The sequence below is a fragment of the Alligator sinensis genome, unplaced genomic scaffold (assembly GCF_000455745.1).
Source record: "Alligator sinensis unplaced genomic scaffold, ASM45574v1 scaffold140_1, whole genome shotgun sequence".
NCBI lineage: Eukaryota > Metazoa > Chordata > Crocodylia > Alligatoridae > Alligator > Alligator sinensis.
In genome coordinates, this window is record NW_005841836.1 from 6,352,136 (window position 1) to 6,379,825 (window position 27,690).

General features: G+C 42.6%; 1 protein-coding gene across 4 annotated transcripts in view; it reads left to right on the top strand.

Moving 5' to 3' along the window:
* The window catches only part of PLCB1 (phospholipase C beta 1), a 737,260-nt gene that overhangs the window by 664,555 nt on the left and 45,015 nt on the right, over positions 1-27,690 (top strand). For 2 of the 4 annotated variants that reach the window (XM_025202212.1, XM_025202220.1), the window contains exon 31: positions 27,440-27,504. The exons of the other annotated variants lie outside the window; for them this stretch is intronic. In XM_025202212.1, the coding sequence (XP_025057997.1) occupies positions 27,440-27,478 (39 nt within the window). In that variant the 3' untranslated portion in view covers positions 27,479-27,504. The remainder of the gene's footprint in view (positions 1-27,439; positions 27,505-27,690) is intronic. 4 annotated transcript variants of the gene reach the window in all.

The window sequence follows — 27,690 nt, forward strand, 5'->3', positions numbered from 1 at the left end:
CTTTTGATGACCAGCCAGAAGCTGCAGCTGCTGCAAAATGGAACGAAAAACCATCTGACAGGGATGGGTCACCAGGAGCACATTAGTCGAGTGTTTTAGAGCCTGTACTGGCACTGTTTTTATGATTTATCTGGATCTTTTATTTTATTTTAAGCTGCCCTGAGCCTCTTGCAGAGAGGACAGCATATGAAGCATCACATTGTAAAATCCTAGTCAAGGCAAGACACCTGCACATTTTACCGTAAAGCAAGGTTGACTAAAGTGCCTGCCTGTGGGGGGTATCTAGCTGTTGGACGAATAATGATCATCACTAAAGATTTAGTTATGTAAAGAACAAGTCCTCTACTGTCTTTTTGTGCAGACCTTCTACTGATAGTGGAAGGAGCCCTGTAGTAGGTCAAGGGCAGTAAGCAGCCCTAAATGTGTAACCTGGTTCACTGGTTCTCTCCACCAAATAAGTTTGAGGCCTATAATTTAAGACATTCTCTATATAACAAGTGAAACAGAGATTAGGACCCCTGGGGACAAATCCACCCCCTGACATATTTAGATTTGCTCTGCTAAAGAAAAGCTGCCGTTAGGTTCTGTTACTAATTTCAGAGCAATAATAATTTCTGCTGTGTGTGATGAAACTACTGCCATAAACAAAATCACCAGATTTTAATATATGGATATATAATATATGTGTTTATTTCTTCATAGACACTCATCTCTCTCATAAGTTCTGTAGGTGCCTGTTTTCCACCATCTTCAGTGATGTCAGAGCTGAAACAATGGCTAACGAGAGAGGGCAAATCCTTTCTTTTATTTTTATGATCACAGGATCAGCAGACAACATTATGTGTAAGGCTGCATAGGCACTTTGGTTTTAATCTCTGTTTTCATTTACCCAGTATTCTGGAGTGCAGCCCTCCTCACATCACCCAAGTTATGGAAACTTTGGCCCCGTGGAGTACTGGTTACTTCAACCTCTTGGTTGAAATAGCCTCTGTGCCCTGGCCATGTGACAAAGGACAAGGGGATGTTTTCATTTCTACCATGTTCCTCCTCTTCCCCTCTATGCTACCCCACACAGTTCTGTTGGCAGGAAAGCCTTGTGTAGTAACAGATAGAAAGTCAGGATTCAAACCTCAGTATAATATTAACTTCTCGCCCCACGGCTGAAGAAAAGGACATTCCATAGAGACATAAGAGAGAATTCAGCCCTTCCTCTCCAATCCAGGGAAGCCATGAACCTGTCTATGCCTTTGATTCAAGCCTAACAGCAATAGAGACCATGTTTTCTCCGGCACAGGTACATGCAAGCATGATCAATTACTTACTTCTATCCTGTCCCTAGTGGTCTACTCCAAGCTAGTATTTGTTGCAACAACATCCTGTCCATAGCAAACTGGAAACCTTCAGGCTCCCCCTGAGTACTGCATTACTGCACCTGAGTACTGCACCAAAAAAGCAAATTTGTAGGTCTTATGGAGTACAGAGCCTCCATGCATGATGGTATGCACTGACTCCTTCATTTAATAAGTAGTAAGTAGACACCACCACCATGTAGTTTTCACATGAGAAAAATAAAATGTATGCATACTATGGACTTTGACACACTACACATATGCACTGATCAAGAAGCTGACACACAATGAATGGCCCCACACCAGGGAAAATTATACTGGTGTAAGGTTCATATGTCCAGGTATCCCAGGTTCATGATTTGCAAGGACAGGTGGATTGTTACCTGCTCCCCACATGACCAAATAGCACCTCTATAAGCAGCTATCTGGAAATAGCTGGTGGTTTGTTCACTGTGAATTCCAGTTCAGTTTACATAGGTATATAACATAAATGTAAACAACACTGGCATAAATGTATCATGTGTCTGTACATTGTGTCTAACTCCCCCAGTCTTTATTCAGTAATAACTATACTAAAAAGACTTTGCTTTAATTAATGTTTAACCATAGGCTTCATTTTATTTTCTAGTTGTCTCCTATAGTAACGTATGTGTAGGGATTACATTACTTTTTGTATATGGATCTCTACCATGAAATCTCTCTTCATAATATCTCCACATGACCTGATGTATCCCCAGCTCTCCCATTCATGGTATGATAATCTATAACGTATCATTAGGTAGCTTCCCATGCATAAGAACTCTTTACTTCCTAATTTCCTTTTCCAGAAACCAGAGAAGACGTGTGGCCAGAGTTTTCACAGAGAATACAGGTACCAGTTTGACGCCTAAATGAAGTAGTCAGATCTTCAAGTGGGTTGCTGAGCTCTTTGAAAACTGGCCATAAATGTCACAAAGGAATCAGCTGAGTAATCAGCAGATTTGAAAATCTGGCTCTTAAAAGTCTTCCAAGATTTTAAAAATTCAAAAAGCAATTGTGACACACACACACACACACACACACACACACACATATATTCAGGAGTGCCCAGGGTTGTTCTAATTACTAGCAACAGAAAACATGGGATGGATACTACACCCTCGGTGCATATATGCGAGATGCTAAATGCACAGTAGACGAATTCTGTCATGCATTAGTGTGTCACAGCAAAAGCCATGCCATTGTACTAATGTACAGTAGAATTAATCTAAAAAGGTGTGTGCTGGCACTACTGTGCAGTAGCGCCAGCTACTGCATATTGAGTTAGTACCTGTTATTACAGGTACTAAAATTAAATGCGCAGTAATTACTGTACATTAATGCACGTGTAGATGTGCCCCATGCTCTACAGCTTAATCCAAACTCTATTAGAACCTGGAATGAGACCTTCTTGGGGGAGGGTGGAGGTGTGCATATTATCCTGTGACTATCCTTTGAAGCCTATCCTCATCTGCATCCCCATCAGAAGCATCTAGTACTGGGCACTGTCAGGAGCAGGGGACTGGCCTAGATGAACCTGTGCTTATATGGCCCTGAGCGCTTTTGAAAACCTGCCCCATGATAACCAAATGTCGCCTCCAGTTCTATTACTTCTCTTCTCTATATAGTTATATCCTCTTTTTGCACAAATATTGGGTAGTCCTGTAATGCAGCTATAACGTTTGGGGTGTGTGCTGAGAATTTCTCTCTAATTTTCCTTGTGCTTGATAAGAAATGTTGAGAATTTTTCCTTTGTCAGGAGTTTGCTCTTCTTTTCTACAAATGATGCTTTATTGTCATCAGTATTTCTTTATAAAGTTCCAGCAAGAGGGTGTGAGGCACTTCATTAGATGTCCATATGTACACCAATAACTTGTAATTACTTCTGAGAAAGCCTTTAGGTAATAAGGAAGTAACACTTATGCATTCATATCCTCCTGCTTTAGAAATAAGTTGGAAGCATCATTTCTTTGCCCTGTTGGAACAGATGCAGCTAGTATGCAAACGGTACATGCCACATGTGAGCCAACTAAGAAACAAAATTAAAATTTTAATCAAAGCCTTAGATGCTTTTACTAAGTATTAAGCAGCAGATTGTTAGGCATGTAAGTAGGTCACACATTGTGTTGAACGACTATGCTTTGTCCTTAGCCATCTGGCAACATGAATCAACGTCATCTGGATGCAAATATAACTCTGCAAAGGTGACCTTGGTAACAATATTGGTCTACTGAGCAGAGACCACAGGAGGGTTACCTGCATTCACAAGTACATTTTAAGGGTAAAATCAAAAATGGCATTGCATGTTTTCTAAATCTGGGAAGCCTTCTGGATGTACAGCCAGCCCTGTCAGGGCCAGTTAAAGAGTCTGCTACTTTTAATTAATAATTGTATTTAGTTTAAAATAAGGAATTCTTTCAATAATTAGCCATAAATCTGAATTTCATGGAAAGCCTAGGGATTCACTAAAATCTGAGAGAGATGAAGAGAATAAAGAAACCAAATCAAATTAAAACTACCCTGTGGTTTTGATTGCTGTTATAAAGAGAGGGAGAGATTCAGGTGTTATGTAAGAGGAATTGTGGAGGGAACACGGTTGTTCTTTTGAACACTGACATGTGAATGGCCTTAAAGAAAGAGCTTACAGTATCAAAAGAAGTGACTCATCTCTTTGAAATTTAAACTGCTAATTTTTTACAGAAGCCAGAGAAAGCTTGTAGTACCTTTTTGTCAGTCAAAATGATGCTGTCGGTTCAAAGCTGGTGCAAACTTTTTTCAGTTTTTTTAAACGTCCATAACATCTAAGAACACTGGGCATTTTCATCTTTTTCACCTTAAAATGTGGTTTTAAGAGCTAAAGTGACTGCACATTGAATTCAGCTCCAACAGTATAACGGCATCCGTGTGGTTAAGGACTTTGCTGGTATGGGGATGTGAGTTCGTATTCTACTGTGTGATTTTAGGTGCCCAGATTTGAAATTTTAGGCTTAAGTAAGTGACTTGCAAAAGGATTCAGTTTAGGTAACAAAACTAGAACCCATTCCTCATGGCTTCTGGTCCTGCCTGGTAACTGACAGACTACATAACATTTCACTGGGATCACTAAGCCTTTCACTAGATGTATGTATGAATACATTAAGTCAGAATTTCCTCTTTTTTAATGTTAAAGTTGAAACTAACCAGGGGAGGCAGATAAATCAATTTCTGATAAACCTATACCAAAGAATTTCAACTTTGTGCTCACGTTTCCTGAACAATGACAGTATCTTTAGAGAGAGAGGCTTTGAGGCTCCCTTCATTCAGCCTTCCCAAACCTCTGATGCACTTAATTAAGAATGCCACAACAACAGAATTCAAATCCATTCCATGCATGTGGATATGTTGTGTTTAAAATATATGTTCAGATACAATAAGCTAATTGCATTCAAACCTGAATTGTTTTTGCTTTTCGGCTGATGGCAATAAAACAAAGCCAGCTTACAGTGTTTCAGGTGTTTTAGCATTATAATTGCATTTAAATTGGAATACAGAGGGAAAGCATTCTTCTCCCATTTAAAAAGTGATTGAAGTAATTTTACTCATTTAAAATTTTTCTTACGTGTTTATCCAACAAGCAAAAACTTCTGCTGAAAAAGGATTTGTTTTGAGAACATTGCAGTAAAAAGCTTAGAATGGAAACAGAAATTCAGCCTTAGGCAAGTGCTGCTGGCTTTGGGGCAGGGTAGGCCATTAGAGGGGAGTGCCAAAATATAAGTTTGTCCAAGGTGCCTTTTTCCCTAACACCAGCTCTGACTGGAGGTCAACGTAAGGAATTATTGTTTCCACCAGCAATAGTAAAGATCTGTTTCATTATTAAAACCATTAAGAAATGTATTCAGATAAATTACTGGCATGAGTCAGAGAAAGTCAAGCATTACTCATGGGCTGTTTTCAATAAGGAAATGTAAAGAGTAAACTCTCTTACTCCATCTTTTATTTGTGTTGCATTAGCCTTAAGCTTTTATATATTTTGCTTTATTCAAGGTTTCTAAATTGACTTATTCATCTAGACAATGTTTCTCTAGACCAGGTTAATCACTTGGAATGAACTATCCAGTGAAACTAACCATTTTACTGTTTGTAGTTGGTTTGCAAACACATTTATTCATTATTCATCATTTTTAATTGTTCACCTGTCAGTTTGTGACCAAATTTCAGTGTCTGGGTTATTTGTGAAGAGCTCACTTATGTAATTCTTTGTTTGCTTTCCATGACAAATGATTGGCCACTCAAGTCTTAACAGCATTGTTTCTGATCCATGTTTAATGGGCCTGACTCAACTCCCATAGAAGTGAAGTGAAAGACTCCCCCTGACTTCAGTGAGAATTGGCTTGGACCCCAAGGATTAAATCAACGCCTTGTTGAAATCATGAGCATTGTGCTCTTGTTCCGGGATGTCACCTTGAATGACTGAATCTTATGAAGCAATAGAAGAAGTATAAAGTTATATAATAACACAAGTTCACATGCAAACATGGACATCCCCTAGAGACCCCCTGTGGCAGGTTCGTGCCCCAGGGGAAGCTGTGATGCCCGCTGGTGGCCGTGTGACTCCTGCTCAACTCAGTCTCTATTACAGCCCTTCCTTAATTGGTCTCCTGCCACATTTTGTTCTTACTAGAGGTTGAATAAGGGAGGCTGTCCACAGGCCTTGGAGTGAGCCTTAGTCCATTTTGCAACGTTGATTCAACCCTTAAGCTCAGTGGCCCCTCTCAGCTGGCCTGTATCCCTGTAGCCTTAAAGGCTCAATGCATGACTCCATTTCCTTCCCTGCACCATGCCCTAAATCTCAGGAGTATTCTCCCTCTTTGATGTTAATTATTTGTACACTTGGCCCCCTTGGGCCCTCGGACCCCTGGCCCTGCACACAGTCCCTCCTCTAAGCTCTCAGACTCTCTGTTCTGGCTTAGCCCACTCTGGGTACCTGGACCCTCTGATCCAGGTCTCAGCCTTTTCCTAGGCCTCTGGGCCCCACCCTCAGTCTGAGGGCTTCTGGTTCTCTAAATAGGCCTTGAGCCTGCCACAGCAGGTCCCCAAGGCTAAATTTCCAGTATAACTTAAATAAAACAAGAAGCATCTCAGACCTCTGGCAGACACCTCAAACCCTCTAGGCCAGTGGGTCTCAAACTTTTTTGTACCAAGACCCTTTTGTAAACATCAATGGTGAGCCCCAGCCCCCAGTGTGTGGGGTTGAGGGCCGGGGGGCAAGTAGCCCATTGAAGGCTGGAACTCTGCCAGCCTGCAAGAGAAAAGCTACAGTTTCTCATGTTTTTCTTCTTTAAAGGAGAATCCATTTTTAAAGTTTGTTCATGACCCTTTTATATATTCTTGCAACCCACTTTTGGATTGTAGCCCATGGGTTGAGAAATGCTATTTTAGGGGTTGAACATAAACAAAGGCCACTTGCCTATAAAATCCAGTCTTTCTCGACCCAGGGAACTTGCCTTTGTTCCCAGACCTGTAGAGTTGTTTAGATCAGAGGTTCCCAATCCCCAGGCCGCAGCCCAGTACCAGACCACAAAGGGTTGGCTACCAGTCCACAGGAGGGTTGGCTGCTCGACCAGAAGTGACTGGCATACTGGAGACTGGCAGCCAACCCTTTTTTATACTTGGTGTACGGGTTGGCTGCTGGTCCACAGTATGCTGATCACTTTCGGTGTGCAGTATGCTGGTCTGCAGTCACTTCTGGTCCATGGTCTAAAAAGACTGGGAACCACTGGTTTAGATAAATCGAGGTTCCTTCAGGAGCCCTGCAACCAGGAGCTCCTCAATTCCTGGTTGCCAGAGAGAGACTGCCTGACCAGTTCAGGGTCTGGGCTTATATAGCTCCTCTTCTAGTCAGGTGAATCTCTCATTAGCCTCTTTTGCCATTTGCAAGTGGCCTCTCAGGCTGCTTGAGCCTGGAAAAGAGCAGGCATTAGGGCTGGTTTGAAGCTTCGGGTGGTAATTCGATTCGGAGGAGATTTGGCCTGATTCAGTGGCCAAATCTCCAAATCTGAATTGAATCAGGGGACCAGTTAAAAGGTTCGAATTGATTTGAAGCTCTCTGAATCTTTGGAAAGGATTCAGAGAGCTTCGATGATTTGGATAGTCCCCAACTGCTGCAGCAGGGAGCTGGGGCCGGACTTGGAGCTGGTAAGTAGGGGGTGGGGGGAGGGGACCCCTGCCAGGCCCCATCACCTGCCTGCTTCCCCAGTCCCCGGACCCCCGCCTGCTCCCCCAGACCCCCATGGCTGCCCTGCCCGCCCTAGCTCCTGGTGCTTTAAAAGAAAAAAAACCCACTCACTGGGTGCTGCCAGGAGGGGAGGGGGGTATGATCCCTGCTGCCCCCCACACTGCATGGGGGGGCTCTGCCATGAGCCCCCCAACCTTCCCCCCACTCCCGCTCCCCCAGCATGGGTCCCCACCCAGGCCAGCTTCGGCCCTTTAAGAAAAAAATAAGCCGAGAAAAGCCCCGGGACTCACCACTCCTGCAGTGGCCTTGGAGCTTCGGGGGGGCTCTTGCAAAGCCTTGCACATGGTGTGGGGCAGTGGGTGGCAGCAGGGATTACCCCCCTGCCAGGAGGCAGGAACAGTGAGTCTAGGGGGTTTTCTCATTTTGTTTTTTTTTCCTTGAAGGGCCAGAGCTACAGTGGGCAAGGCAGCCACGGGGGGGTGGGGGGAGGGGGGCGCTGGGATGGGAAGTGCAGTGCTTGGGGGTGTCCCATGCAGTGAGAATCACCCCTTCACCCAGCAGCACCTGCTGAGTCGGGGCTCCCCCCCCCCCAAGTCCTAGGAGCTGGGGTGGGCATGGCAGCCATTGCTAGGCTGGGAAAGTGGGCGGGGGATGGGCCTGGCTGATTCGGAGATTCAGCCGAATCAAATCGGGACAGTGATTCGAATTACCAAATTGAATAGCTGTACCCCGAATTGGCCGAATCCAAATCTGAAGCGAATACTAGCTGCTTCACACAGGCCTACCAGGCGCACTGCCATTCAAGAAGGTATCCATCTTCTTAATTTTAAATACATACTTAAGTCTCAGTTAAATCAATGGGATTTAAGCACATGCTTGCAATTTAGCACATCTTTTTGTGCTGTTCTGAAGTCAGAAGGAGAAGCTGTTCCTCAGTCAGTTGTGGAGGGAATATTGCACAGACCACATAGTTCTGAAAAAGACACTAAGATAACCACACATGGCAAAAAGAAATTAGCCGTGGAGAATTCAAGGAAACAATCCTAAATGCTTTGGGGCTGTAGGGAGGAGGCAAATGAGTGAAGGGGGTAAGATTTGTCAGTGTTTCTCTGCCTCTGTTCTAGACCCTTTCCAGAAGCTATGACATTTGTGGTTTTAAATAATACTATTTACAATTCAGTCGGGTTTAACTTTCACTTTTAATTAAGAAAGTTAAATTGGAAAATGTCCTTCCAAATTAGGTTTCTCCCTCGGCGCCACTTTAAATAAATAAGTTATCATTGAAAAACAAGGTAGTGATGAATGATGCACACTATTTTAAGCTCTCAGCACATGAGATGATCCACTTGCACAAATAAACCCCCTAATATAAGTTGACATTTTTATTCTTTTTTTCTTCCATTTAATTTAATTGCGCTCATTATTGAAGATGTGCAAGTGAAATAAACACTATTGCTAAGATTTGTTTGTATTTGTACCATTAATAACATGTCCCTTCGTCACCTCTGTATTTCCCCAGTCTTTTACGTGAGTGGAAGGTGACTTGCCTCTAGTACAATTTAGAGCAGCCTGAAAATTGCTCTAACTTATATCAGGTAGTAATAGCTTTAATAAAGCTGTTCAGCCAGCTGAGGATACGTGAAGTATGACCATTGCATAAACATGCACCTATGGCTGTGTGTAGACAAAACTAGGGGCATGTGTGCACGACACTTTAAAGCAGGCTAAATGCTTTTGCACCACTTTAATGGTGTTGGTGTTTGCATGCCTCAGCAGCGTATTGCGTATTAATTACAGCTGCTGCAGCAAATTCAGTGATGTAATGCACCTTAAATGACTTGGGACACAGCAAACTAGAACTCCTCCTTGGAGGAGTTTTAGTTTGCTGGCCTACCAGCTGCGGAGCGAAGCACCAAGGTCCATGCAGCTCAGGGGCTCTGCAGGAATCTCTCCAGGCAGCCTGGCAGCAGCCCAGAAAGGCATACTCTGCCCAAAATAGGAAAAAAAAAAAGCAGCGAGCCTGATTTCCCCCTCCCCCCACACTTCAGCCCCCCAAGACCTGCCTGCCTGAGTTGCGCAGGGGCCTGGTGCTTCTCTCCATGGCTACAGTACCCCCCGGGACCACCTGAGCCAGGAGCCTGTGAGCGAGTGCCGCCTTGGGGTGGGGTGCAGTGCCAAGGAGGGAAGCACCAGCCGTCTTTGCAGCCCAGAGACCATTCTGTCCCCCGGCAGCTTGCCCTCCCCTCCCCGCCGCCAGAGAGGCAGGTAAGTGTGCACAACATGGGGGTTTAATTGGCCCTAAATTGAAGTGGTGTTTTTAAAAAGCCACCTCTTCAACTTAGGGCCCCTGTTTCATCTACACACGCCCTATGAGGCTGCTACTCTGATGCTTGAGGATTCATCCAAAAGCCTCTGTCTGGTCTCATTGGGTTGCCCTCTCAGGTCCACTGAGCTGTAAGTGCAGAGTGGCCTTAACTGAGGGGAGGATCTGGCCCAAAATCTTATCATCATCTCAAGAGCTTGCAAACTGTGAGAGAGCCAGTGCATGTTGTGCTAAGCACTGCACATGCACGGAACACAAAGACACTTTCTGTCTCAGTTTGCTTAGCTGGATGTCTTACAAAATCACTTTTAGACCCCGACTCCATGCAGTGCCCAATGACTAGGGAGACGACAATCCAATCGCTCATGGATCCTGTTACTCATTAGCCAGAGCAAGCAGGGAGCAAACACCAGCACACATAACTCGCAACAACTTTATTCAGAATGGAGACAGCTTCGGACTAGCTCCCTCACAGGCACACAGCTTGTGAAGCTGGGGAGCAGCAGTGAACAGTAGTTCTTTTCACATTGTATACACCTTGGTTCACGCCTATTAATATTCACTCCACCCTCACTCCTCCTTTGTTTCGCCCATATCTCCTCCTATCTCAAGCTCCGCCTCTGTTTACTGTTTACTTCATTAGCATGGAATTGCCTATGCATTTCATTCATTTACATGCCTCTGCGCTAAGAGCGCATGCTCAAGACTTTGACATCCTCTTCCTCTGGTCACTTGCTGGTTCTTTCTGGTTTCTTGCTGACTCCTCCTTCACCTCCAAGGTCTTACTTCTTCTTTATCTCCTGACGATAGCTGGTGGGCTGCATTTTGTTCTTTTTACACAATGGGCTCTATACTTTACAACACTATGACCTTGTTAGAAAATTGCTTGCCTAAGCATTTGCAATGTTATTTTTAATATATCATTCTGCCTTGTGGTTAGCAGCTTTTGCTGGGCCACAGATTAAAGCTTTGTTTCAGCTGCAAATTCAGGGCTTCCCAAGATCCAAATTTTGTCACCCTACCAATCACTAGTGGAATTTTTTGGTATTTATCTTATGCCAGAAAACACAAACCAATTCTTGCTTACTTCACTGCAGAACATGATTATATTCTGCATAATCATTAACCTTACTTGTGATTTATATATAGTTTTATTTACTCAATATGTACTCTTTTATTTGATTAAAACACCCAAGACCTGTTGTCAGCACCCATTTTGAAATACAAAGAGATGAGTAAATGAGAGAGTGCGATAGACTAAATTTTTAAACTAAATCTTTATCCCAAGAAAGCCAGAGTAAATGAATAAGATGCTGGCACCTATTCTGGAAAGAGCAATGTGGCTTTTTTCAAATAGCTTTTGGAAAAGGGAGGAGTGGATGAGCTTTGTCCTTGGATTTAAATTGAGATAAATAAAAAGACATATTAGTGACATAATGATCATTGCATCCAAGATAGGTGAAAATCTTTGCCTCAGGGCAGTGCAGTGGAGCATGGCTGCTATTGCTGCCGAGATAGAGCAATATTATTTCAAAGGCCTGTGCTAACCTCATGCCCAGAGACATAATGGTTTTGCAAGAATAATGTGTCCCCTCCTTCAGTGAAACAAGGAGTGCAACAATTAGTCAAACGGTTAGTGCACCAAATGGAGGTAGTAGACCTCACAAGAGATGATGTTCCAAACTGCCCCAGGCCCTTTCTGTAAAAGCAGTGTGACAAAGTATTTTGCAGTGTGTCAAGGTAAAGAATTGTACCAACTTCTGGGACATTTTCTAAAATCTGATTACCTAACTGGTGGCAAGACACAGGTCTCATTTTGTAGAACATGGAGTTTTTTGTCCGTATGAAAGCCCATACCAGCATTTTAAGGTGCTTAGAGTTCAGCAATGACATCTATCTATACTTCCAAATGAGAACAGGCTGACTTATGGAAGCCTGTAGTACTGACAGCTGCCATTGATTCCAGCTAGGAGTTTAGGGCCTAACCCATCTTTTCCCTGTTTGGATACTTTTGATTCAAATTCTCTTCTGACTCTTGCTACTTATGGGCTAAATACCTAAGGGTCTTTGAGCACTTCTAGGTAGCACTGTTCATTAAAGTTGCCCAAGCGCTCATTCACAACACTGACAAGTTGGAGCCTATGTTATAAAAGGGCTTTGTGTTCCCATTTTTTTTGTAAATCGTTATGTGATTGGCTACAGATATTAGAAAGCTTTTCTGTCTATATCTTGAAGTATCCTTGAGTCTACACATACCCATACTCATGCCTATGCCAATAGACAAATTGAGGTAGGTCTACCATAATATCTAACTACAAGTTGTCTTTTATCAGGGTTAGGCGGGGTTCCATATAAACCGAGGCTTTTTCCTCCCTCAGAGATAAAATTTGTGAACACTACTTAGAGTATCAATAAGCTTGGAAAACACATCTTTGTATTTTAGAAATGTCTAGGGCTGCTACCCACGGTTCTACTGGGGCACTTGTAAATCCTTACCATCTTGCCTGTTCAGCTGGGACTCAGACTTGCTTTGAGAGGACAACACTGTGATTGACTAGATCTCCTTAGCTTATCCTTTCTTGCGTAGTGCATTGCCTCCAGTTGTGGGAATATGAAGTGCAAAATTCTTGGAGAAGGAAAAAAAATCTTCATGCATGAAAGTAGTTAACTTAGATATTTCTCCTGCCTATGCACTCTGCCTTCCAACAATCCCCTGTTTCTAAGAGGTTTTCCTTTAGGACTGAGACATAGTGGAAGGAGCTAGCATGAATGGGACTGTACAGCCCTAATGCCAGCTTTGGGAGGTTAATGTTACAAAAGAATTGTTTTGTAGCTCTAATTTAATACTGCTTTCCTGAAGGTTACCTAAGACATAGAGCTTAAATTGAGATGAACCTCTCATAAGCATGAATGCTCAAACTCAATACACTCAAAGCACTAGGCCATTTTTTTTCTTTACTACCACTCATATTGGGCTTCTTCCTAGTTGTTCTTCCATTACCTCTTGATCCTATTTATATACAATACCAAAAAAGAAAGAACGGGCACATTTGAATTAAGGGATTATTGTTTGAAACTGAAAACAAAGTGTGGGAAGAGAGGGCCAAACAACAATGCCGCTTCTCAATCTACAGATAGCTTGTCAGTACCATAACCAGTGTATTAATCTATACAAAGTAGGGATGGATTGGAGATTGAGTAACCATGCAGAATGGTATTCAAACATAATGCACCACATGTTCCAGGCTAACAAGAAATATGACCTTCTTCAGCCTGGAGGTAAAATCACATCTGTGTCATTCTGTAACGTTAAGAAGTGGGTTGGACTTTTTCCCTGTCTGTCCATTCCATTGTATAGATTTCCTGTTTCTACAAACTGCGAAACTAGACTGTAAATATACAATTATATACTACTGGCTGATTTAATTGGAAACTATTTTTATAACTTGCTCTACTGCTTTAGAGTGAAATGTTGTTTGGAGCAGGAAATCCAAGATTCTAAATTGACAGTAAATAGAAAATTGTTCATTGTGAATTGATCTTAAACATGTACTATTATACTGAATTAGTTCAAAATCAGCAGGATTTTCTTTTCTGCAAATTGATATTAAGTCATTTTGCACTTAACAGAATATATTATTCAATATATTATCTGTATGAGGCTACCTTTGGGTTCAGCTGATAATGCAGCTGAAAATGTGTTCTTAGAAATGAAGCAATTAGTTTAATATAGAGTAGAGAGAGACGAGACTTTCCCTATGTGGCACCTTGGAAATCGTAATTGGTTTATGCATTAAATCTTGCAAAATATAAATAACTAATGATGATTTACTGAAAACTTCCTTGCACGCAAGATTTTTTTTTAATTTGAGCTGTGTGATTTCACAGCGATCAAATGTTGATGGTTAATTGAATTTCAGGGGAGTTGAGATTTTGCTTAGTAAGGTGTTCAAAAACTCCCTAAAGACTCTGTGGGTAAAATTTCAGTGTTATTTTTTAAATTTTCTGTCAGAAAAACCAGCCACTCTTCCTTCTTCTCTCCCCTGTCTCCTCCTATAAAAACAGAGCCAAATGATCTGGTGTGTTAAACACAAAGCCAAAATCTATAAAGGCCCGAGTTATATAATCTGACTTGTGCAGTTGTATATGGATACTTTTTACTTACAAGTTTTATAAAGCAGTATGAAAAATGAAACCAGTTACAGAACCCATGTTACAGATAGGGAAACTGAGGCTGGCAGAGGGGATAAGACTTGCTGAAAATTAGAGCAAAATAGTGTCACAACCCAGATCATTGGTCTGCTGGCTAATACATTTCTGGTGTGGAGCATGTAGCCTGTAATGCATCTCTTCTGAAGCTTATCTGCCTTCCTCAAGAATTTAGTCTGTGACCATAAGCATGTCAGTTCTTCTCTGAGCTCATTTATTTTCAGCTCTGAAAAATGAAGACAATATTTGTGGACCCCTAGTTAATGTTTTAATGCAGACCATTACCAGGGGCAGTGGTTGGTGAAGGCAGTATGAGAACTGTGTGCCTCCCAGGCTCACGTTTACCCTACTGTGCCTCTTGCAGATTATGAGGCATCTCTGTCCCAGTGCAGAAATGTTCACTATGCGTTCTTCAAAGCTAGGTACAGACATTCAAACAGCCTGAGCCTGAATTGATTCAGTCTTTGCAGGTTAGTCTAATTTGGCTAGGCTGAATCAGTAACCAGACCGATATCCCAGAAATGCAGGCACATGCCTGCAGTAGCTCAGGCTAGAAGCTGGGGGGAGCTAGAGGAGCCCTCCCTCCCCTTGCACAGGGCTGAGCTGAGGGGGGTATGGCCAGGCCCTAGCAGGACCTCTGATTAGGGAGGGGTTCCCCACCCTCCTGACCAGCCCAGCAGGGAATGTTTATCACCCCTAACTCAGTGTTTATCAGCTCATTAAGAAAACAGCAGAGGGACATTACCAGCTATATGTTGATTCTGCCTTTGTCCCGTGTGCCACAGCTTGGAGGTAGCCAGTATCTGGTCTGCTGGCTAATTCTGAGAGGCGTCTGTGAGGGATGGGGGAATGCCTGCTTAGCAGAGAGTGGGGATGGGTCAGGTGGGGAGCAGAATCCAGGCAGATGCCTGCAGAGACTGTGGGAGCTGCAACCAAGCAGCAGAGGGGAGGATTCAGCCCTGCTGTAGAAAAGAGAGCCCTGCCCAGCCCAGCCCAAAGAATATGCTGGGATGGGAGAGTCTGATTTAATTTAAATCAGCAAGGGGTCTGAGACAGATATTGTATAAACCAGTTTGAGCCAAATCAGTTCAGTCTGATACTACACTCAACCAAGTTTCTCTCAACCCGGTTTCAGCCATTTTCAGATTGGTTTATGTGCACTGAACATCTGTTCTGTTACAGGTTTAAGCCAGTTTCTGATCACTTAAACTAGTTTGTCATGTCTGTCCCTAGCCCAAATGGCTTTGTTTGGTTGTTGGGGTTTTTTTTTAAAGCGTCCAAAGAGCAAGAAACCAGTGCATGCCAAATACCATGTTTAAAAACTCAATAAATAAATAGATACATTTAGCTCATTAGGAAAATGGGCAATTTTCACTGAAAAGTTCTACTGCACTCCACTCTTCCACTTTCAAGTAATTTAAAGTTGGACTGAAAGGAAAGTGAGCTCTCCTGAAACGCTGTGTCAGACCTCAGCCTCAGCATGAGCATGCCCAACTGCAAGCACGATGTGCTCATTTTGCTTGATAATAAACACATTCATTTGTATAAGTCTTTATAGTATTGCAGCCTCAGACTATAATAAGAATGATTCAGCTCTACTTCATATCAAAAGCAGAATTACAAAAGCCTAATCACATTTCTAATCAATATAAATTATGTCTAGAACCAAAGAAAAAATATGCTTAACAATGAAGGTGTGCATTCAGTTCTTTTGTCAGATGTGTTCACCCCTTCTGCTGTGAAACCTGGTTTAGAAAAAACAGCTGATGAAGATAAACTCAGTAGAAGCAGTCATAAGAGCCTTAGATCTCAGACAAGAGCCTTTCTGTCTGAGAGATGAAGGGATCGTAGATCAGTAGAAAGATGGCAGGAAGAATGACACCCATTATTTACAGAATGTATCAGAGATCGTTCCACCTTATAGCCTCATGAACAAACTCACGACTCTCTTCAGTCATTTTAGTGCCATGTCAATTACAACTGAAAATAAAATAAAACAATGAATAATCCACCCAAATGTCAGTTAAAAACAGGTAATATTTTCCAGTTTTATAACCGTTCAAATTGATTGGATCAGTTTCTGAAAACTTTTACAAATAGCTTCAATGTACTTAAGTCAAATTAAAATAGACATCCTTATTTCTGCTTCTCCCACTGCTATTGATGTTTAAATTTTCTTCTTTCTTTGATTCTTTTTTTTGTCCTGTCACTTAATTGACAGGATTTGAATGTGCAAAAGTTATTCTTTTACATCGTTTTGACTTATCCCTAAAAATACAATCATAAAAAACTACTGCTGTTAGCTATTGGTAGTAAAGTTGATTTGCCTACCTGTTTTTATTTTTTTTAAGTATGATGAATCTCTTTAAAATTTGGTAATCAGTTGACCCACATATATTGTCTACAAACTACACATCAAATGAATCTTTATACCAAAATTAGTCATGCAGTGAGGTTTTAAAACTACTCTGATTGTAATTAGCAGCAAAAAAAAAAAATCAAATTAACTTCATTAGAACAAGATCAAGACCTAAATGAATAAGTTATTGAGAGTCTTAGCAGGCAACCATGAAACTTTCATGGAGTCTTATTGACCTCAGTACAACAATATATTGACTGTTTATACTTGAGCAGCTGAACAAGGATTCTGTGGGCTATACGCATCTGTGTATGTGTAAAAAATTCTAAAATGGATTTTATGTATTCAACTTTCATATTATGTTATTTTAGTAGAAATTTATTTATCAAAATAAATTACACTCTGTCTGTCTGTCTATCTACGAGGCTTATCTATGTGTAAAGACAGATAAAATTACTCTGTGTGTGTGGTGTGTGTGTCTACCTACACAAATTCAATTCTACTTTAAAAAAATAAGTTGTATAGAAGGTGTTCAGAAGGGCCTTTGTTGTTAAGAAGCTCATGTTCCACCCTTGCCTCTTGCCCTGTCTGGAATTACTGCCTAATATTAGTAACCATAAGTTAATTTGAAAAAATGGTATGAGTAAAATAATCAAGAGAACCTGAAAAAATGTGGGTTTCACCCAGAAATAGAAATAGGATTCAGCAAAGTTCTGCCTTCAGTCAAACTGCACAGGTTTAATTCCTCTGCCAAAATCAGGATTCTTAGCCACCCCTAGCAACTAAAATCGGGAAAAGGGGGGCAAGCAACAGCTGCATTAACTGCCTGATGGCTAGAGCCATGCCAAAATAGCTGTTCTGGCAATCACAGGGATTAGTCTCATACTGCTCACAGATTGTCCAGCCTGCAGGAAGCTCTGCAGTCTTAATTGAGCCCATGATGCCCAACAAGTTTGACACCCCTGGGTTAAACAGTTTCCTTTCTATTTGTTTGAAACCAATGTAATTGCGTTGACTTTAGCAGTTAGTCCTGATTTAAACTGCATGAATGAAATAAGAACTCTTTCTCTCCTATATTTCCATCTTCCTTGATTGAAGATATCTTCTGTGAAATGCTTATGAAATCTGTTACTCTGACATAGGCCGTCAAATGAAAAAGAAAACTACAAGTCTGCTGTTTTTGTCATAATTTTGCTGGGAACTAATCTGTCTCAGAGAAGTTAACAAATATGCATTAATGCTGTGAAGACTGAGAGATCTGATGACTTCAAAGTTTGATAACAAATCTGTATTTGCTGTTTTGGTTTATGCAATTTCTCAGTATTGTAGGCAGAGTCAGAACTGTTAAGACAGAATCATAAAGTCATGGAAAATTAGGGCTGGAAGGGACCTCAGCAGATCATCTAGTCCAACCCCCTGCTCAAAGCAGGACCAGCCCTAACTAGATCATCCCACCCAAGGCTTAAAAACCTAACTAGAGCTTCAACACCCTTTTTAAGGCCAGGTCTAGCCAGGTCTTAAAATCCTCCAAGGATGGAGATACCACAACCTCTCTGGCTAACCTGTTCCAGTGCTCCTACTACCCTTCTAATGAGAATTTTTTTATAAATTTCTAACTCAAACTTCCCCTACTGCAACTTGAGACCATTGTTCCTTGTTCTGTCATCTGCCACTACTAAGAACAGTTTAGCTCCGTCCTCTTTGCAACCACCCTTCAGGTAGTTGAAGGCTGCTATTAAATCCCGCCTCACTCTCCTCTTCTCCAAACTAAATAAGCGTAGTTCCCTTAGCCTCTCATCTTAAATCATGTGCCCCAGCCCACTCCCCATTTTCCTTGCCCTCTGCTGGATTCTCTCCAATTTGTCCACATTCTTTCTGTAGTGGGGGGTCAAAAACTGGACATAGTACACCAGATGTGGCCTCACCCATGCCAAATAGAGGAGAATAATCACTTCCCTTGATCTGCTGGCAACACTCCTACTAATCCAGGCCAGTATGCCATTAGCTTTCTTGGTAACAAGGGCAAACTGTTGGCTCATGTTCAGCGTATTGTCCATCGTAACCTGCAGGTTCTTTTCTGCAGAGCTGCTGCTTAGCCAGTTAGTCTGCAGCCTGTAGCAGTGCATGGGATTGTTCTGTCCTAAATTCAGGACTTTGCATTGGTCCTTATTGAACCTCGTGAGATTTTTTTGTGTCCAATCTTCCAATTTATCAAGGCCTCGCTGAATCCTAACCCTACACTCCAGTATATCTACTTCTCCCCCCAGCTTGGTGTCTTTTGTAAACTTGATGAGGACACACTCCATCTCATCTTGCAGATCACTGATGAAGATATTGAACAAAGCCAGCCCCTGGACTGACACTGAGGTGCTTTACATGATACAAGCTGCCAACTAGACATCAAACAATTGATTTGAGCCTGATAATCCAGCCAGTTTTCTATCCACCTTATTCATCCAACATAGAGTTCCTCAGCTTGCTTGCAAGAGTGCAGTGGGTGACCACATCAAAAGCCTTGCTAAAGTCAAGGTATATCATATCTGCCACTCTCCCTGTATCCACAGAGTCGATCATCTCATCACAGAAGGTTAGTCAGGCATGACTTGCCCTTGATGAATCCATGTTGACTGTTTCTAATCACCACCTTCTTCTCCAAGTGCTTAGAACTGGGTTATTTCCTGCTCCACAATTTTTCTGGGAACTGAGGTAAGGCTGACTGGTCTGTAGTTCCCCAGATCCTCTGTATTCCCTTTTTTAAAAGATGGGCATTATATTTGCCCATTTCCAGTCATCTTGGACCTCTCGTGCACCATGAGTTTTCAGAGATAATGGCTAGTGGTTCAGTACCCTTGGGTGCATTGTCTCCAGCCCCATGGACTTCTACACATCCAGCTTTTCTAAACAGTCTCTAAGCTGTTCTTTCACCACTGTTGGCTGCACACCTTCTTCTCCAAATTGTGCTGCCCAGTGCAATAGTCTGGGAGCTGACCTTGCCTGTGAAGACTGAGGTAAAAAAGATATTGAGCACTTCAGCCTTTTCTGCATCATCTCTCATTAGGTTGCCTCCCCCATTCAGTGAGGGACCCATAATTTCCCTGTTCTTCCTCTTATTGCTGACATACTTGTGGAAACCCTTCTTGTTACGCTTCACATCCCTTGCTAGCTGCAATTCAAGTTGTGCTTTGACCTTCCTGATTTCATCCCTGCATGCCTGAGCAATACTACTGTACTTCTCCCTAATCATTTGCCCAAGTTTCCACTTCCTGTAAACTTCCTTTTTGTATTTTAGCTCATTGCAGAGTTCCCTGCTAAGCCAAGCTGGTCTTCTGCCATACATGTGAGTCTTCCTGCACATCAGAATGGTTCTTTCCTGAGCCCTGAGTAAGCTTTCTTTAAAATTCAACCAGCTCTACTGGACTCCTTTCCCCCTCAGGCTGGCCTCCCAGGGGATCCTGCTCATCAGTTCCCTGAGCGAGTCAAAGTCTGCCCTTCTAAAGTCTGGGGTCCTTACTCTGCTGTTCTCCTTCCTACCTTCTGTCAGAATCCTGAACTAAATCATGTCATGGTTGCTGCTATACTAATTGCCATCTACTACTATGTTCCCCACCAATTCTTCCCTGTTTGCGGTCCCTAGTTGGCCTCTCCAATGCTTGTACCAAGATATAGAGCATGTTATCGTGAGCAAGATTATGCTCTTAGCACCATCCAGCAGAGTCCAATGAAGTTTATTGTGGGAGTTTGACTCCATCTCTAACCTCATTTATCTTTTCCTCCTCTGTTGTGTGATTTATCTTCATGCTTGTAGATATTAGTGTAATGAGAGTTTTGTCTAAAGCAGTGGTCACGAACCAGTTGATCATGATCAACTGGTTGGTGATCATGATTGACTGGTCAATTGCAGAGCCTCTGGAAGTGTATCTGAGGCTGGGGAGCTGAGCGCATGTGCACACCGCCCCCCTTCCCCCCGTAGCCCAGCAGGTCAGTCTATAGGGGAGGGAAGGGGAGGGGGCCTGATTGAGGCCCCTGCGGTGAAGTGGGGAATGCGGTACAGGCAGGAGCAGGACTTGAGGTGAGTGAGGCCCTGACCAGGCTGGGTGGTGACAGGATCAGAGCCCAGGCCACTTGTCCAGGGGCACAGGGGACTTCTGCCACTGTGTGCACCCCGATGAAGGCCTGGGGCACATACCCCCCCATTTATGTGTGGGGTGGAGGCAGCTGCCATTGCACACTGTGCTTTGCACCTTAAGCCCTGCTGCAGCCGGCCCAGGAGCAGCCCAGTGGTGGGATGCATGTGGCATCAGGCCCCATCCTGACTGGGTGCTGGGATCGGCTCATCCAGGGGTGCCTGAGGGGGGCTTCCACCACTGTGTGCACCCTGACAGAGGCCTAGGGGACACATGCCCCCCCCCATCTGTGTGCAAGGCAGAGCTGCTTCTGTGCACTGTGCTTTACGACCTGAGTTCTGATGCAGCTGTCCCGGGACCGGTGGGACATTGTGCGGGGCCGCCCCCAGGCCAGCTACAGTGGGGCTCGGGGCACAAAGCACAGGAGCAGCCACCTCTGCCCTGTGCACAGATTGGGGGGGCATGTGGCCCCCAGGTCTCTGCCGGCATGCATGCAGTGGTGGGAGACCCCTGTGTGCCTGGACAAGCTACCCAGGCTCCAATGCTCCCACCACCCAGCCAAGCCAGAACCCCACTCACCCCTGCCCCTGCCTCTGCCCCATGCCCTCCCTCACTATGGGGGCGGTGAGATCACTTAAATAAAAGTGCAATCCACGATCTGCCATGGGCTGCCACCCTCCTCTACCTCTTCCCTCCCCCACAGACTGATCTGCTGGGCAGGGTGGTGAGTGATCCTGGGTTGCAGTTTAATTAAAAAAGTGATTTCATACTTAAAAAGGTTGGAGGCCGCTGGTCTAAAGCATGGATGTAAAAGATAAATGCTGTGGGTTGGATACAGCCAATGGAACCTCATCATTCAGCCCTCTTTGCTACCCTGGGGTCTCGTGTTGATCAACACACCACATGTGCATGCAGCTTCTACCCCAGCCAGTCTGGGACACATGCCACACACATAGGGTCAGTCCCCCTGCTTGCTGGATCCAGAGCCCACAGCGCCTGCTCTGGCTGGTATTGGACTATGCCATACACAGCACCCACTCTAACTGGTGCAGACCAGCTGAAGCACCCATTGTGGCCACTGGATTCAACATGCAGGGGTGTAGCAGAGGTTTTGTGGGTCTGATCTGACCTTCAGGCAGCCTTTCACTATTCATCCAGCTCATGGACCAGTCCTGCACCATTTGACACCCTTGGTCTAAAATTTGAAGGTAAATTCTATAGCGCATCTGAGGGCAAGCTCAAAAAGAATCACAAATTAAAAGGAATGCAGGGGCAAAACTTAAGAAGTGCCCAAGAGTTTGGGGATTCTCATAGACTTCTGTTCCTAACTTGCTTAAGTGCTTTGGAAAATTTCCCCTTCTCTCTCAGACAAGGAAACGTCACAGACCGCACAGCCACCATAGAACTCTTCCTCTAAGCAACAGGCAGGGCTAGCAATTGCACAAATAGGTTCCCAGCTGGTTGACAGTGGAAGAAGGTCTGAATTGTCAGGAACAGGACAGACAGAATCAGAGGGTGGACTGCTGTGAGACAGCCTTTGTAGTAAACATCATTCCCTTTCTATTTCCCATGATCTTTTGATTGCTAATGTTTTGCAAGTGCCCATCAAGGAAGGATAATCATAAAAAAGAACTAAAGGAAATGGGCAAGCTCAAGCACAGTTTGCTGATATAAATTGCATAGTCATAGTACTTAGGGCTAGATCCTGCTGTTATATATAAGGATATATATGATGTATTCTAGTGGTATTACTCTGTTTACAGCACTGTAAGTGAGAAGAGATTCTAGTCCCTCATGACTACGTAAAATACATTCCTTTTTCAGGAAACATTACATGCTATCAACATAATGAAATATGGTTCATACATTCACATTTTAAGTGCTTACTTTGCATCAAATAACGTCTGAATCTTCTTAAGTGAGAGGGATTCTCCATACACATATTGAAAATGTATGACATGGCAATGAGGGATAACAAATTTATCATCATTTCACTGTATCATTAGTGTTCTCCTAAAATCTAGCCAAAACAGCATGGCATCTTCTCTCTAGGACTTAACATTAATGTGACTAATAGCTATTCAGCTGCATCATTATGGTTTGGGAAAGATACATTTTGCCTGTTGCAGTCATTTTCTATAGCTAGTTCACCAAAAATGTCCCTTAATATGACAAATGTGCAGGCACAAAGGCAGCCAAAATCAATTTGTTACTAGTCAAGGAATTGCTGATTTTTAAAAATAAAACCCATATAAATTACAGTAACATAAACACATTTCTACTAACTGAAGTCGAACAAGCTTCAAATTCAGTGTTCATTTTAATGCTTGTGTTTCTTCCTGACTCTTTCTTTCTTATGCTGCAAGACAATCCTGTGTGCTGACTGGGACTCCATAACACGCAAGCACTCTGTGGTAAATATGTGTGTGTGTAATGCCTGATACACTAATGCTAATTGGATCAAGAGAATACCAGTAGTGGCAGTGCACAAACTATATCTTTGAAAGCTGTGTAAATACTGGAAAATTTGAATTATATGCACCTTAATTATAAACAGGATGATAGAACTTGTGACCTTGTAACTTTATATCACTGTGGAATTCATGCTATCAAATAGCTACTGCTGCTATCTAGATATCTCTGTTATGTTTGATTGACTGTGTTTTGAGCAGTTGTTAATTATTAAGGTGAAAAGCCTAAGTGTGGTAGGAAGGATTTTTTTTTTTTGCCCCTTTTGGATGTTGTTTTCTGAAGTGTTTATCTACTTTTACCTGATTTTTCCGCCTCCAGGTAGGTGAGATTTGCATGTTTGTAAATGTACACCTACTTTGCACATATAGATGACAATGTGCAGTCACAAATTCCTGACTGAACACAGGGCTAAATGAATTTCCATCTAGCTCTGCAAGGAAGGAAAATTGGGGTTACTGGGCACATCTACACATGCATTAAGGCACTTTTCCTAATGCGCATTACATTTAGTATCTGAGGTACTAAACAAATGCACATTAGGCTGCCTTAATGCACAGTAACAAATGCACGTGGGTTTTAAGTGATGCTTAATGTGCAGTAGCCTATTTTACTGTGCGTTAGCATAATGGCTGTTTTTTACGTGACACTTTAATGCACAGTAAAATAGGTTATTGCACATTAAAGTGCACATGTAGACGGGCCCACTGGCACATAAAGTAGATGTGCATTGTCACAAATGCAAATGTTTGCTTGCCAGGGAGTCAAGCTAAAACAACTCAGATCCTTACAGTAAAGAGCAATAGGGTCGTTAAACAAACTGAACAAGTGAGCAAGGGAATGTAGTTAGTGTTTTCCAAAGTCGTTTTCAGGAATGTGTATGGGCTGATTTCAGATCTGGTATTAGCAAGTGCAGCTCTCACAGAGGTAACTGGGTCAAAATCTGTGGTGACAAAGTGATTGTGTAACTTTAACCTCACATGTAAATTTGTCATAAAACAAATTCAAGTGCTAAAGCATGAACCTTTGACTGATTCGTCACTTAGTGGGAGTGCAGAACAAGCGTAATTTCTAAGCTAAACGGGCAGAAAACTGAGGGACTTGAGGAAAAATAACAGCAGAATTGTGCAAGAGAAATCAGTGTTCCCATTTCCACTTCACTTTTTCCCATCTTGCTGCTATATTTTGTTTCTGCTACAGCCCTTACCTTTTGCTCCCACAGCATATATTTTAGATTCACTTTGCATGTTGAAATGGTGCAAGCTATACACTATCCTTGGCACCCAGCTTCTGACCGACTTATAGCCAACATGTAACTTTAATTTTTTGCCATTTATGTCACTGCTAATGTCATAGCTTTGCAGCCCACTGCTGGCAAGGTGATAGAGAGTTCAAGGGGCAAAGAAATAAAGTGGCTTCTTTCAATCATCGTAGTATGGTATGAGGGAAGAGCATAAGTTCCCCTACGTGCTAATTTCACTAAAATCCCATTGTTCTAAGTTAGCTGATCATGTTTTTCCTCCCCATTTATGAATCTAAGTAAATATACAATGAACACATTGCCCAAAATACACTGCTCTGCTTCTTTACCATTACCTCAGTATTTAAGATCAGTGTACAAAAATGCTTTGAGAGGAAGCACTTCAGGACAAATTTCAGTATTACTGCAGCTATCAAGATGTTTTGGGCTAAAGAAGTTATTTCACCTTCACCTACCTAAGTAGCACTTACACAGCCACATAGTTACAGTTTTGAGCACTTAAGTATAGTTTGGGTTTCCATGCTTCCTGTATTTCCTGACTGCATATGCTCAACTGGCTGCAGTCTGGCCATGTACCTGCCAAGGGTGAGTGTAGAATCATCCAGGCACATTCATACTCAGGCAAGTCCCAAATCTAGTCACAGAAAAGCCGTTCATAGACAGAGATGATCACTCCCACCTTTTAGCTGAACACTTAAGGCACTTGTTTAGGGAACAGGAGGTGCAGGTTCTAGGTCCCCCTCACCCTAATGGAGGTTTGAATCTGCATCTCTTGCTTCTCAGCTTAGTGCTGTAACCACTGCTCTAATGCCTACTGCATTTTCCAGCCCTCTTTTGAAGCTGGCCCATTGCACCTGGCATTTAGTATTAATGGGATAAAATGGATAAACAGCACTGGGATAGTTATTGCCCTAGTGCAGTGGTTTTCAGCCTCTGGTCTGTGCACCCCTGGGGGTCCACAGACTATGTCTAAGGAGTCCATGAAAGATTACTATGATCAATCAAAAGTACACAAATACCCACACTTACAGTTCACAGGGGTCCACAGCTCCATTTGAAATATTTTAGGAGTCCACAGATACAAAAAGGTTGAAAACTAGGGGTGTACAAAATGGGCCATATTCGATTCGGATTCGGCCCAGATTGGGGATAGTGATTCGATTTGTTGATTCAGATCACTGTCCCTGATTCAATTTGGCTGAATCCAAAGATTCGATGCTGATTCGGAGAATCAACAATTCGCCCATAGCACAGCTTTAAATGTTTTTTCTACATACCTCAAGGTATCAGGTGTGGCTTGTGAAAGCTGCAATGCTGGGGGGGTGGATGGAATGTCCCATAGGAGTGTGGGACAAACCCAGAAGTGGACCAGAAGTACTTCTGGTGAACTTCTGGGTCTGCTCCCAAGTGCACTGGGGAACCCCTCTGTGCTCCTGTGGGACGCTTCATCTACCCCACCATTTCAACATTCATGAGCCGCCTGCTACCTTGAGGTATGTAGAAAAAACATTTAAAGCTGTGCCTATGTCTGGATCATCAAATCTTTCCGAATCTCTCCAAATCAATTTGGAGAGTACCAATTTGATTCAGAGAGATTAAAGGGTCTCCTGATTCGATATGGATTCAGAGATTCGGCCACCGAATCAGGCTGAATCTCCGCCAATTCGAATAAGCAACTGAAGCTTTGCACAGCCCTATTGAAAACCCCTGCCCTATTGCAAGCAGGGGCCCAAGCTTAGAACCTAGGACCCACCTCCCCTCCAGAGCCATTCTTCTTCTGGGATAGTCTCCTCCTCCATACCTCTTCCAGTCTTGGCTGCCCAGTGAACCAGCTTCAAGAGATGGCAATCCTATTCCACCATAGATGGAAATAGGAATCCAACCTATACCTTTATGTGACTTTGCACATGCCATTTAGGCACTGAAGGTGAAACAGAATTTAACCTTTACACTTTTTTATATTAGAATAGAATAGAATATGAAAACTCTTAACATCCTGCTGCTCATTCATTTCTATTTCATTTTTAAGAGAGTTCTATAACAATCTTGATAGAGAACAACTGGGACCAAATGCAGCTGATTTCAATGAATTAATATCAAGTCCAGGGCTAATTTGACTTGGTGTCCCCATGTTACCCTGGATGCCATTAAGATCCTGACTCAGAATAGTTTAAACAGTCAGGGGCACACCCCATTCTGAATATATTGAGTACCATCAAAACATGATGTGGAAGATATTAAGATTTAATGGCACCTAATATATCCCCAAAACAGTCATGAGCTAATCGCTCCTGCAAAAGTACCAAACTCTGCAGTCCTCACTCATGTAATTCCCATCTATACCCAGTAACTTCTTCATCTGATGAAAATCCTGGTGCTCTTTACAATTATCCACATAGGTATTTGAAGAAAAAGACAACTCTCTCTTAATAATCGAATAAAAATGGGAAAAAGTATTCTTTGGCTGCAGGTGATTAGAATCTTCATCTTACATTACGTCTCAAAAACACCACCTTTAGCTGCATCATGTTCTATAAGTCCCTTTGTTTAGACATTGGTTCAGGACTAACTTATTGTCATCTGTTAAATCACTAACAACATGTTCTGAAGCATTCTGGATTGTCCTTGAAGATCTTCTCTGTAACAATTGATAACGCCCAGTCATGTTTCACTTATGAGATCTGGTGTGATCACAATTAGAAGCCATGTAGTGTCCAAAACTCATACCACAGGTAGCATGACTGATTGGCATTATCCTTGTGGAGGTGCAATTCTTTTTCCCATCGAAAAAACATGTGCTTCTTTCATGGGGAAAGTATCCCTTTCTGGGATGTACCTTAACTTCAGCTTCAGCCAAGCTTGGATCACCCATACAGCAGCATGCTGAAATGTTGTTCTCCATTAATCTGGAGTGACAGGTAGTGATGAATAGATTGATTTCACTGCCTAACAGGTTCCAGCCAACTAGTCAAATATTAATGGGCCAGAAGCATGGAGTAATTTTTCTGGCAAAAGAGATGTGACTTTACAGTATTGCACAGACGTATGTCATTTCAGTTTAGAGTATTTGTTAATCACCTAAAATTGAAATGATCCTTGGTTTTGTTTTAAAGAGCATAGAAGAACAAGAAGTAGAGGAAACAAAGAAGTAGAAATGGAATGTGAAACTATAGTGAAAGTGAGTGAAATGTTCCCCTTCTTACCTAGTAACTCTAATGTTTCTTTTTTTTTACATGTCAGAACTTGAGCCAGGGGGTCCACAGCTTACTGCCTGCTGGTTCACTGGATACCTGAAATCCCTGACACTTTTTAGCCCTAATATTATCTGCTGGCTGCATAATAGATGCTTCCACCAGCCATTACA